The sequence below is a fragment of the Bemisia tabaci genome, chromosome 8 (genome assembly GCF_918797505.1).
Source record: "Bemisia tabaci chromosome 8, PGI_BMITA_v3".
NCBI lineage: Eukaryota > Metazoa > Arthropoda > Insecta > Hemiptera > Aleyrodidae > Bemisia > Bemisia tabaci.
Genome location: NC_092800.1, coordinates 25,431,867 through 25,446,079, shown reverse-complemented (window position 1 = coordinate 25,446,079; position 14,213 = coordinate 25,431,867). Strand labels below are relative to the sequence as shown.

The 14,213-nt window shown below is 38.8% G+C and overlaps 1 protein-coding gene across 1 annotated transcript in view; it reads left to right on the top strand.

Moving 5' to 3' along the window:
• LOC109035475 (PR domain zinc finger protein 1) overlaps positions 1–13,440 on the top strand; it is an 89,470-nt gene extending 76,030 nt beyond the window's left edge. The window contains exons 9-13 of the mRNA XM_019049129.2: positions 493–958; positions 3,335–3,782; positions 5,650–5,878; positions 6,348–6,448; positions 7,865–13,440. Of these exons, the coding sequence (XP_018904674.2) occupies positions 493–958; positions 3,335–3,782; positions 5,650–5,878; positions 6,348–6,448; positions 7,865–8,031 (1,411 nt within the window). The 3' untranslated portion in view covers positions 8,032–13,440. The remainder of the gene's footprint in view (positions 1–492; positions 959–3,334; positions 3,783–5,649; positions 5,879–6,347; positions 6,449–7,864) is intronic.
• The last annotated feature ends 773 nt before the right edge of the window (positions 13,441–14,213 follow it).

The following is a 14,213-nucleotide window of genomic DNA, read 5'->3' as shown; positions in this document are numbered from 1 at the left end:
CGATTGAAAGGAACCAAAAGTAAGTCAATGCTGAGTCATTCAACAAAATTGAACAAGAAACTAAACCGTTTGTAACTTTTACAACAAAAACAAGGAGCAAATTCTAAAATCAGTTAAAAATTCAACAATTCTGGCGAGACGGTCCCGATACGTATAATTTGAGTGTCAGCTATAACAGCCCATAGCATATGGGCACAGCATGTGGCCACAGCATATGGGAGGGGCCGGACACGATTTGAAAAACTTTAAAAGCGTATAATTATCTTTATTGGTATGAAATTTTGATGTCTTAAAAGTAGTTTTATTGGTTTTCTCGTAATCTTTCCCTTAGAAAGCATCCCTTGAAATTAAAATTGTGAAGAGATAAATGTAAAATAATACAATTTTTGTCGAAAATTTCATGTCCGACTTCTTCAAAAGACTCGTTCCACTGTCCGGCGTTCTTCCTTCGCACGGCAGTACTTACATAAATATCCTCTTCTTTTCTTTCAGTAAAAAGCCAGCAGAAGCGTCACACGAGCCACCGGACGCGGAGCTCCTGGAGGAGGCCGGCGAGGACCTGGACCGGAGCAACGAATACCGGAAGGTCAAGATCAAAATGCTCCGCGCCTCCTCGTACATGTACTCGCGGGAGAAGGAGGCAGGAGCGCCCCTCCCAGCGGCGCCCTCGCGGTCCCCCTCGCCGTGCCCCTCGCCGGACACCGACGTCGACGCCCTCATGATCGACGAGGAGCGGGAGGGGGCGCCCACCTCCATCCTCGAGAACATCCTCATGCGGAAGAAGCTCGGCCAAGGGGCGCTCGGCTCGGGAGGGGCGCCCAGTCCCCCGCCGTGCGCCTCCTCGCCCACGGAGATGGCCTACTCGTACAAGAAGTCCCATCGGTATAGCAACCTCCCCATGAGCCCGGACTCCACCGCTGAGAAGTTCGGCGGGCAGGAGTCCATGCCAGCACAAAAGGTTATAAATTTAAGTATTTTGATTAATTTTGTCACCTTCCGGCCAAAGTATTACAAGCACCATGCGACGTTTCAAAATTTCCACCGCCATTTCACTTTTTTACAGGGAAATGGAGATGTTGCATGTGTGAGTAATTTGCGATCTGACTATTGATTCTCACGTAAAAGTTCGCGAGAAACACGATGGGGCCACTGGTTTTCTCTGAAGTCATCTCCCAAGCTCCAAAAAAGCTCTCAACTTGATGTCAAAATGGAGGGGATATCCCACGCTATCCTGAGAGTCCACCTCTACATCAAGACAAACTCTCCATGCAAAGATAGGGAGCAAATACACTAGCAGGGTTGCCGTGTTTTCAGTTTTGGAGTCCCCAAAGAAAGTGGCAACCCCGCTAATGCCTTTGCTCCCTATATCTTTGCATGGAGGCTTGTTTTGATGTAGAGGAGGACTCTCAGGGTAGGGTGGGATATCCCCTCCATTTTGACTTCAACTTGAGAGCTTTTTTTGAGCTTGGGAGATGATTTCAGAGAAAGCCAGTGGCACCATCGTGTTTCTCGCGAACTTTTACATAAGAATCAATGGTCAAATCGCAAATCCCTCACACATGCAACATCTCCATTGTTGGTTGAATCTGTTTGAAAACTTCACTGAATTTTAGTGGCAGCACAAAGAAATTTTCGAACAGCTTCGTTGAACAATTTTTCAGTAAAAAATAAAATGACGGTAGAAATTCTGAATCGTCGCATGGCGTTTGTAATACTTTGGTCGGAAGGTGACGATTTATTAAAATTTTATGGTTGAAATAGCTTCTTAGAGCATCTGTTATATACTGATAAAGTGGCTTCTTCATTCGATATATCGCCGTTAAACTGTGCCGCTCTCGAAAAACGAGGCAAAACGATCAGTATCAAAACAGTTCATTTGTTCTATAGTGGAATCATCGGAAATATCGAAATTTGAATGACATATTTGCTAAATCAGTCTAGTATTTACCGGATAGCCATACAATGTATTAGCCATCACCACTCTCAATACATCTCGGTGAGGAAGCTCACGCCAAGCAAGTTTATATACACTGAAAAAAAGAATGGCAAATTGTCATGAAGGCATAGTAAATTCTATCGTGAGTTTATTTTATTTTTGGCGCAATAATAATGATAATGAGACCTCTGTTGGTTTTTGCCGTACTTTTGATGAATGACTCGATTAGAGTTGCAAACTTGTTTAACTCATTACGCCATCTGGAGCTCATCATCCGACTTGAAGGTATAGGTCGACAGCCGAAAAAAGGGTGCCCTGGTAAAAATTGGCGATAAGAGCTGCATATCAAAATACCATAGGAATGCTTATAGCCGCCTAAAGAAGGCTACAGAAAATCATATAACTGGCTGTAGAATGCGGAGATAATCATACGGCCGGACTATACGCAGCGAATAAAAATTTATGCAGCCGGGCTATAGTTCCTATCGCCGGGCTTTACACGTTATCGCCTGGCTATTGCTTTTTCGCCATCGATTATAAAAGGCTATAAGAAATTGTGTAGAAGTTCGTGTGCTTTGGAAATCATTAAGTTTGATACGGAGCCACCTTAATATTTACAAAACACACCTTATATTTTCCTTTAATACATATTTTTTTCATCAATTAAAATGAGAATAATCCATACAGGATGTGCAAACATCTCAAAATCATGAGTTGAATATCGCTGACTCCGCCAGATTAAATATTAGAGTCTAACACAAAGCGGAGCGGCGACGCACAGGCGCCTACAAACCTAACAGGGATACTTTACGCATTGCGCAACGCGTGAAGTATCCCTGTCAGGTTTTTAGGCGCCAATGCGTGTTTCGCGCTGGCTGCCCGCCTGCCACGGCGCTTGAAGCAACTATTTCACACCAGAGGTATTGCACAGTATCATACGAAACTGAAGGCGCTCTAATATATTAGTAATGGCAGGCATCCATCAAAAGTACGGAGCTTTCCTCGCAAAATAAATCAAGACACTAAGGCCCAAAAAGAGAGCAGTATTCCAAAAACTCACTACGTCCTAGCATCCGTAATTAGTAACGTTTAGCATACGCTTTATCGCCTGGCTGTTACTTAATCGCCATCGGCTATAAGAAATTGTGTAGCCGGCTATAGAAGCTATGGGAAATCTTACAGCCGGCTGTAGATCTATGGTATTTTGGAACACAGATTCTACCGCCAATTTTTACGAGGGTAACGATTATTGCTCCATATAATCGTCCATAAGGAAGTGTCGTTTCCACGAAAGTATAAAAGTTTCCACCTGTCGCTATAAGGCCAGTGGAAAACCTCTCTTTGTCTTTGTATATGGTCACCGACTACTCTGATACTAATACAAGTTTCCTCCGACAGGCGGCGCCCTCCTCCTACGAGGCCGGGGATCTCGGCTACTCGAGCAACTACTACTACCCGCACCTGAACCACGGCTCACCAGCGTCGTCGACCTCGTACCCGAGCACCTCCTGTTCGACGGGTCTCCCGGTGCTCAAGCCGTTGGCGCCCCTCCAAGTGTCGGTGGCGGCGCCCCTTTCCCCGGACGAGGGTGGCGGGGGCGGGGTGGGGAGCCCGATGAGCCCCAACAGCCAGGGGCGGGGCTACCGCTCGCTCCCGTACCCGCTGAAGAAGAAGGACGGGAAGATGCACTACGAGTGCAACGTCTGCTTCAAGACCTTCGGGCAGCTCTCCAACCTCAAGGTCCACCTGCGGACTCACTCGGGCGAGCGGCCCTTCAAGTGCTCCGTCTGCACCAAGAGTTTCACCCAGCTGGCGCATCTCCAGAAGCACCATTTGGTTCACACAGGTGAGGGATCCTACCACTAAACCCTCAACTGGACGTATTTCTGCCGAACAGAACTATGTGCATTAAGACATGAGCCCTGGGACCCATAAGAATATATGCGTAACAAGGCTCATGTCATAATGCACATAGTTCCGTTTGATAGAAATACGTCCAACTAATTTCTACAACTGGATGTATTTCTATCAAACAGAACTATGTGGAGGTGAGAAATACGGGGTGTGCTCGTCGAAGCTGCATAAGAAAGAATGTAAAAGAGGGCGTGATTCCTTTTGAAGAATTGGAAAAGCGGGATATTACATTCTATCAAACAGACCTATGTGCCAACTGAATGCGGGACTCATGAGCTGCGGGCATGGCAAGAGAGCGTTGTGGACAGGGCTCATAAGTTAAAGCGCCCCGACGACGATCTCCTCGATGCGCCTCCGCTTTTTCGTTGCCGCTGACGTCACTGGCACTGTATTATTCTCATTCACTCTTACGCAAAGAGAACTAACGAGCACACCCCATATTTGTCACCTCCGCATAGGTCTGTTTGGTAGAAATACGTCCAACTAATGTTTCAGCTTAAGGTGATTCGATGGACGCCATATTTTGGGTCAGAACGGCATGCGATATATAGTATCAATTGGTTCCATTTTTTCAGCTACTCGTCATTTTTCTCCAATCTTGAGATCGCAATTCTGTTGTCAGGAGACTAAAGCACTCACTTACCAATTTTAACAAATAAATTCAAAGTAATAAAGGCGTGATTTTTTTAGAGAGAAAATATCGCATTCGAGTGCAGTTTTGATATAGTATCGAATGCGATGTATTCTCTCTAAAAAAAACTACGCCTTATTTACGTTGAATTTCTTTGTTAAAATTGGTAAGTGAGTGCTTAAGTCTCCCGACACCAGAATTGCGATCTCAAAATTGGAGAAAAATGACGAGTAGCTGAAGAAATGAAACCAATGGATGCGATATGTCGCATGCCGTTCTGACACAAAATATGGCGTCCATCGAATCACCTTAACGATAAAGCACAAAAACATTGCCCAAATATACGAAAAAATACGGAGGGAATTAAATCATGGGTAAACAAGGCTAAAACATTAAAAAATCTTATAAATGGCAGGACGTTTCGAGCTCCAAAAGGCTCGAAATCAGCACCGATCATAGATTCTTCCAAGTCCTCCGACAAGAAGACTCCGAAAAGACGATCCTTGTGAAGTGGGCGTGGCTGAAACTTTCCGTTCAAAGTGGTGGAAAGTACTTCGAAAAACAGCCGAATGTTGAGTCAGCCGTGTCATCCGATGAAAAAGCTTAAAGTTCCGCAAGATTTTGTGAGTTTTTTCAATAAATACGCTCAATTCTTACGTATGAAACTTTTTTTTTTCTTCACAAACATATTTGTAGCTAAAAATCCTGGAGGCCGTCATGCTACAAGTCATTTTCCAAACCCTGTATCTCTGCCAGTTTTTAAGCTAGAGAGGTGTTCTTGGTTTTGTTTTATTGGTAATTACGTTTATTTTAAGCACACACAAACCGCAAATCGATAGCTGCTGTCGTTCGCTAAAAACCCGGAAATGTGCAAAATTTTTTGACCACCCTATTTATCAGAATGCCTCAATTCGTACCTTGTCCACTTTTCGAGGTCCAAAGTAACTCATATTGCCATCACAATTATTGAAGGCGAACCGAGAGATTGAGAGACACGCAGTTCTGTGCCGGGCCAGAGCGGAAGTGATAAAACCATTACATGCAAATATTCGTGGTCCAAAGCCGCTCATATTGCCGTCATGATTATTTTCTTTGTTTCTCTCCTTCTTCTTCGTTGTGTGCCTTATTTTCTCCTTTCCTTACATGATTTGAATCCCTCTTTTTGCAGGTGAAAAACCTCACCAGTGTGACATTTGCAAGAAGCGCTTCAGTTCGACGTCAAATCTAAAGACTCATTTAAGACTACATTCCGGACAAAAACCTTACGCGTGTGACCTGTGTCCTGCTAAGTTCACTCAGTTCGTCCATTTAAAACTGCACAAAAGGCTTCACACCAACGAAAGGCCGTATTTATGCCAAGGCTGTAGCAAAAAATACATCAGTGCCAGTGGTCTCAGGTAAGATAAATTTGTGAGAACCATACGCTGGGCGCATAAATATTTAGATATGATTACAGATAAACAATACTCTTCACTGTGAAGTGATAATTGCAATACACAATAGGTTCATTCAGATTTTTTTGAGATGACACTTAATGGCGGAGATCCGCAAGTTTGAAATTTGCAATGCTATAAGTAAGAGTAAAGAAAAACGGCTTTCTAAAATGACTTGTAGCGGTATATGCCGTGAGAAAAAAAAGGTTCCATGGAATCACTTTGAGAAAATGTAAACAAAATTTCACAGGTCATCCTGAAACTAGTATACCTCGCGAGGAAGAATCAGAAATCTGGAATCTGATATAAAGGAGACGTGATCAGAATTGCAACTGAGCTTACATCGACTGTTCTTCTCCCCTTTCCTATTTACTCTTTTTTCTCTGTTTACACCATCCAAATATTGAAACTTGTTTTTTTTTACTCTATGTAGAACTCATTGGAAAACAACCTGCTGCCGTCCACAAAATTTTGATGAAGAACTGTCGTTAGCGAGCTATAGTGATTTTGTGACCTCCGATGTAGGGGGCCTAGGTGAGTAATACTGATACTATATGTTAATATTTATACTAATTAATTTAAGTTGGATATTTTTTATTATAAAAACATTAAGTTTGAATGGAAGAGAGGGAGGGCTGAGGTTTTTTTACCTCTGTAAGGCTGGATATTTAGGACAAATTTTAACGACAATTTTCATGTTGAATATATTTTATTCAACTTTGATTTTTTCACAGGAGGTTTACGAGTGCTATTCTGACTTTTTCCCCCAAAAAATGTGACTAGGAACGACACCCGAGTTAAACACGAGTACGGTGAGTGTAATGCACGGTGCGATCTCACTTCCAGTCCTTCATTGCCTCGTTAGCATGAACTAGGGGGCTACGCCCCCTGGCCGCTACGCGGCCCAACCCCCTGAAGGCGCTCCGCGCCATCAATGGGCCGCTTCGCGGCCCTATTTTTACCCTCCTATCAGTGTTAGTTTTATTTTTCCCATAAAAAATTACGATATGAGGTATAATTTAATTTTAAACTTTACTTAAAATTACTTTAAAATTAAAAGGACGCGTTTTGGAATGACTGCTTGATGTAATATTGCAGTAAAACAATGAACAATAACAGTCAGGTAATAATTAAGACTTTATGAGTCGGGGATTGAACCCACATCGAGCTCAGAGTGGACGCGTTCGATGTCTTATTAGACGACTTGGCCACCGCTCGACATGAGGGTTTGGGTGCGAATCTTGTGTAGATAAGTGTAGAGCTGATGCGCAGGCTACACAGCTACTGCGCAACCTCCTCGACCACTGCGCATCCTCCCGCGCATAGCGGTGGCAGTACCGCAGCATTCTGTAAACTCACTCACTTTTATAACGTGATTTTAAAAAAACCTGGGTCCTTTTTCCAAAATCTGATAACAGCGGGCTCATCTAGGGCCTATTACCTGTCGATTTACGCAAAAATCATGGAAATCGGCCCGGTAGAACGCTCAAACGAACTATGACAAAAAGTATAAATTTACATTGTTTAAATGGGAGAATTCGCAACTTTACCACGTAATATAAAAAAACCTGGGCCATATTTTGAAAATCTGAAAAGAGTTGGCTTATCTAGAGACAATTGCCCGTCGATAGCCGCAAAAATCATGAAAATCGGCCCGGTAGAACGCTGGAACTAAGCGTCACCAGTTTCGCAAAATTAGGAGGTCTCGGAGCTTATAGTATAGATGGTAGATTCAACGATCGGATTGAACTTTGGAATTTATTATTGAAAACATTAACCCGCAGCAGTTTGGACTTATTCAATGTTTTGAAACCTCAGGTGTCCCCGTGAGATTTCTAAAATAACAAGCACCAATACAGATTTATGTTTTAAGTGTAGGATACAATAAATTAAATTTTTCGTTTTTTTATGATTAATTTTTTGAAACTATCGTTTTCATTATTTTTACAGATGTCGCCATCGAGAAAGAAAGTCAAGACATGGATTCAACGGTAGAATACGGCTCGCAAGATATGCAGCTTCACCAACAGCAGATGTGCTCGAATAAAAACCCAAAGAAAGCTTCGAGGCCCTCCGTCATAGAAAGTTCCCAGCTACGAGTGATAGAATGCACTTAATTTGCTTCCTCCCCATATTAAATAGTTACCTTACTTTTAACTTAACGAAAGCCTAATTAATTATCGATGGATTGTTCCTGAATGAGATGTGTTGAAAATTAATTGTTTGTCATTTGAGTAACCTTCCGATGAACTTTCAATATCGTTCAAATATGATCTCAGTATGACATTGATGAACGCTCCACTATTTCAGATACCTAAAAATAAATTCACATGATCGGAAACGGATATCATATTGCTTTAAAATAGGCCGTTCAATTTTCCAATTTTTTTACCATCAATAAAAAAGAGCACAATTTAAAATGAATAACATATTTTAAGTTCATGGAAGGATTCCTAATTGGAGATAATTAGTGGATACCTGCAGATACATACAGGACCTCACTGAAATTTTTATACCATCATAATATATGGGATGTCTCGTCAGTTTATCTTTCACGTAAGCTGAAAATATCAAACCGTCGATTGTTCAACTGAAATTTAGGTAGTATTTGTAATATTGGCTCTCATTTGAACGGGCGTGGTTTAAAGTAAAAGAATGATTCTAGACTGAAATTTATAGAATGGAGCAGAGGGAAGCGAGCAAATGGATAATTAGGATCACACAATTTCTACAGAACAGTAATTTTGATGCACATGAGCATGCATAGAGGGATGAAGTCAACTTTTCAAGGGCAGTAGGGAGGATTTAATCATACAACCGCAACTTACGTAGCTGCACAAAATCCATGCACAAGTGTAATATCATCTGCCAATTTTTTAATAGATCCAAATTTCTGCAGAATAATTTCTTTGTCCATGACATTTTATCGGAGCTGTACGTGTCTAACATTGAGCACGGACGAATGTAGAATCTTGAGTCTGTCAAGAGTATAATTGGAACAAACACATAACAAAATCGGGGGATTCATCTCAAATTTTCATCAGAAAGGTCTTAAATTTTAATATCATAAGGTTGTAATGCTTGTATTCTATTTTACATCTCTCTAAGCTCAATTAGAGAATCAAAACATATGATGTTAAATGAAATATTCCTACAGAAGCTTAAAAATGTCGAATTTTACAAAAGACAGCAGAAAGTTGAATTATTGAAAGTTTCAGTGCTAACTTATAAGCTGATGATTACTCCCATTACTACTTCTGTAAGTGCTTTTTGATCGAATTAAACGCACAAAGGTTGTGTAAGACTGTAGGGCTTTATGTTTCGCTTCCCGGAGAAAGGGAAAAACGATTGGTTGTTGTCAATATAGTCTACGATTGTGTACCTCAAATTAAAAACGTGTAATTTTTGTAAATAGGAAAATGTTTCACCAAATTCTTGGTAAACTACAACTGAAACTTACTTTTTATACTTAAGAAAAGCAATTGTTACAATAGAGGAATTTTCCATTTTTGTTAATTTTACAATATCGTAAATTAGTTTATCTGTTTAAGAAAATTTAAAGTGACAGAATCACCGTGTCCGTGAAACAGCACCACTCACTCATTTGGCTCACTTTTGAATAGAATGATGACTGAAGGATGTACATTTTAAAAAGTTGTATAATCAGCTGCACACCAGGAAATTTTACCGAGTTTTAACCAATTAGTACGAGGTAGTGGCGAGACGTGAATGATCGATTATCGAGATTTCCCCATCTGAAACTGTGGTAAAAAATCGATTATTAAGGTGTTCGTTGTGAACACTTTGTTTATCGATCCTTTTCCATAGGTTTAAATGGCAAATCAAGCTATATATCGCAAAACACGCCACGCCACTGGTACAAGGTTTGCTAGAAGTACCATGGCAGAGGCGGATCCATCAAGTTGGAAAAAATGGCTTTCCTTTGTTTAAACCTGTGCTGAGTAATCGATTTTTGTAGAGGCACCTAGTCCTTTCAAAAATCGATACATTTCCATAGGTTTAAATGGAGCGAAATCAATGTTGTCACCTTGCTGAATCCGCCAACATACCATGGTACAACGTAAACTTGTCTAAGGAAATGAATTAAGTAGTAGAATTTTTCCATGAATCTAAAAGATCATAAGAAACATTGAAACTTCTTTTGGAGAGATGTATAAAATTGAAATACTTTGTGACTTCATTCAAAAGTGTTTGAGTTACCCAGCTTTTGATGTTATTATAAAACTTTTTGTTATTATTACCTCAGCTGAATATATTTTCCGTATATTTGAAAGGTTTTTTCAGTGCAAAAGTGTGATAAATTCTTCTAAAATGAGCGAATGGAACCCTACTAATAACATTCTAATGTTTGACCGTTCACAACGTAAAGGACTTGAGTCTATGATGACATAATTTCCAGTTAAGTGATTTCTGCCGTCGAAAAATCTGATGTTGAGATTACGAGGAGAAATTGACTCTAGTGTTCAATGGAATACATTTGATCCTTTTCTTTTCTTTCTTTCTTTTTTCTTTATTTTCTTCTTTTTTTACACCGAGAAAGGGAATAAGGTCCCATTTAAATTCGTCAATTTTGAGCTTCGAACATGGCAGATCAGAACCTTAAATTCATTTTCGTTGACGAGACGATTCTTGAACTGTAAATTGTAAAACATTTTATCCAAAAATTTTACCGCAAATGAGTAACGGAATTTTATAAAAAAATTGTTTATCATATTTTTGAAGTTTTCTCTCCAGACTCCTCTTGTAAAACACTCCTTTATGTCTCCATCAATGACTCAAGTTTGAGTTTTCGGACTCAAGTTCCTTTCCCAACAGGCGGTCACATATGCATCTCTGATTAAAAAAATTCTAAGTTGACGATTTTATTGGAGAGGAACTAACAGAATTGAGATTATGTCATAATAGTTTCGAAAATATCTAGGAAAAAAGTTTTATTAATATGAGCTCTACCTCCCTAAGTTTCCATTTTTCCTCAAGGTCATACATCATAGCAATCTTCCAGAGCTATTCACATGATTATTTGACCGTTCACAGGAGGTGAAAATTTGAAAACGCTTTCTTCAAATTTGAGAATAGGATGTATTTATGCTAAAAGGAACTTTGTCTCATGCAAATCCTATGTACATAGTTCCTTTTAGTATAAATACATCCAATTATGCCGCAGATTAGTTATTTCAGACCCGATCCTTTGACCACCATTGTAAAAATAAATCGTCCCCCAAGGACGAAAACTGAAAGGACGATTTCGTCGAAAGAGGACGATTTATTTTTTATGGGACAGTTCCTTTGCTCCACCAACAATTTTTCTTTTTACTTTCATTTGTGATGAAAAGGTTTTTTTTTCTTACATTTTGATCATGAAATGAGTTGTGGAACGATTGTGAATTTTTTACAATGAATTTTTTACCGATAAACTTACACGTAAGCAATGGCGTTCGTCGTCACATTTGTATACTTTCATGGAAATTGGAAAATTAGATCTTACGAGTTTCAAGTCAAGAGTTGATACAAATTAGATTTTATTTTACATCCTTAAGCATTACGTATATTTTTTAAAACAAGAAATTTGCGTTGCTTTTAAATGTTTGTTCATTGAGAGAGTTTTTTCCATTTTCATTCAGCTATTTATTCATGTTTTGCATCGTCATAATTTCATAAAATTAACAGCCATTTTTAGCCTCCTCTCGAAAAAATGTGGTACAGTTTTAGATGATTTGTATTGATCTAATGGTGTTCTGTTTCCGAGTTTAGGATGCCACACTTTTCAAAGTATATATAAAATGTTGTAACATTTAATATATTCTCAGAGAATGAGGGAGAATTTTCTTTCGAATACGTCTGTCGCTACTATATTTTTATACTTTTCTATTTTTGTAAGAATGAGGTTTAACAAGTTCTTAACATTTTCCATTTACTTTGTTTTGTGGACTTTAGTAGCTTTTTTTTCTTGAGTCTCCCACTTAGAACCAATTTCTGTAACTTACAGATGAATAAAACTTAACATTTTAACGTTTTGTCGTAATATTTATGGGGATAGTTAGTAAAGAATGTATTTCTTCGAATGGAGATTACATCTATCTGAGAAAGAAAACTCCTTCAAATGCACATGATGCAACTTTACATGCTGTTGAGAGTGATAGCCCGTCAATTCCGAGATTCAAAGCATTGTGAAGAGCCAAAATGAGGTATTTCTGTTAAAACGCTGATCTTATTACAATATTAGAAGGGGATGTATCATTTAAACAAGTTGACTGCTACAACTTGAGGACATGGTACTCGAAGGAAAATATTTATGAAACTATTACGATGCAATTGTAAGTTAGGAGCCTCTGGCAAAATTAAACTACTGAAAATAGGATTTGCAAGTATTAGAGTGTCAATAATCCCTTGCCCTTAAAATCCTCTTACTTTTAGCTTTTACTTCCTACTTACTTCTTACTTTCATTAAAGTTTCCCATTGTCTATTTCTAATATCTATATTATTGGTTAAAATGATGCATGGAAAAATACAGACGATTGTCTGAATCTTTGCACTACCGCTTCAAATGGTGAAAATGTTACTTCCTGTTTTCATCGCGAACGTTTTTATTTCTATCATAGAGTTAACAGGAGATTCTCTTTTTCTTTGAAGGCTTTCCGTTTAGTGGCGATGCTTTAGAGTTGGCAACGCTGTTCCCCTCCATTTGAATCCATTATAAATATCGATTTTAGGCGAGGCAAGTAGTCTCACCAAGAATCGATTGTTTTAAATACTTTTAAATGGAGGAAACACAGTGCTGCCAACTTTCAAGAGTTGCCACTTTTTCCGTTTCATCTCTATTTTCAACTCAAAGCACAACGAACATATGTGATTCTTTTCTCACCGTGTCTTCCATATCATTCTTTCAACTTTACGATTTATTATGAATGAGACTTCTAGAAAATTTTAGTAAATGGAAATGATAAAATAACCTACTCTAAAAAATATCTCATCAGCAGTGACTCTCTCACATTTTGATACGAGGAACTGCGCGTTACCGGAAATTTTAATGACTTTCAAAGGGTTGGCTCACATTCTTTAAACAGGCAAAATACAAAAATTTCAATTGTGATTTGACAGTAGTTGGAAAAACTCTCTCTTCTCTCGTTTAAAAAGTGAGAGTAACTTTGAATTTTTTGTGTTCAGTTTATTTTCCTGTTTTATATTTTAGTTATTTTCATATGAGGAAATATGCTTTCTTCAAGTAAATTAGGTTAAATTTAGGTTTTGACTTAAAATGTCATAAATATTTAATTAATTGTTATGTTATGTCCGTTTTTGTTTTCGTTTTTTTGCAACGTTTGACTACTCAAACGTGGATAAGGATTCTGTGATATCATAAAATCTGTTTTTCTTCTCTTTGTCTCATATTTCTTTTCTTTTCCCGTTCTTTGTGTAAATAATCTGTAAATAAGTCTCTAATTTTGCGTTCTGATTATGGATTGTGATATACTGTACATATTAAATAAACAATCTTGAAACTCTACGATCGAACAGTGTTTCTCAATAAATGCATATTATCACATACTAAAAAAGAAGTTATAACTTGGAAAGTATGAATACGAAACGCTAGTCATGCCCCGCAATGACAACGGAGGAACCCTTATGCATATTAGTGTTTCCATGACAACATTGTAAGGGGTTTTTGTAATTTAGGTAACGCTGACAAACGGAATTTGAGAATGTATACCCTCCTCTCTTGATACACTCATCAAATATGTAGTATACACTTCTTCTCCTAAAAAAAAAAAAAAAAAAAAAAAAAAAAAAAAAACCGCACTTTGTATTACACCATAAATATCTTTCCTGTGGGCTGAAAATTTCCTAATTTTAGTCAAAACACCAACAAATTTCTAAAGAACCTTCCCCTCTTTCCCCTTCCCCCTTTCCCCTAACCCTCTGAAAATGGCCTCTCCTTCACCTAATGCGTCCTATCTTTATTGTTTATGAACGGTATAGGGTGGGCCAAAAAATAAAATTTCCCTGATCGGAATCGTCTGCGGCTAGGGGGGGGGGGGGGGGTATTTTTTCGGGGTGAAAATCATTGACATTCGTTCGAAACGCATCAAATGTATTTAATTTTCCGAGGTTTCGGATTGAGCATTTTTATCTTCGTCTCCTCTCATTTTACCAAATGTTCGTCAATTTTACATTGTAATTTTTCATGAACGGAATATTTGCGCTACAGCTGATAAAAATACTTTAATTGAACACCGAGGGTGCCCTATCCCAAAAAACCAAATTAGAGGAATTTTTGTG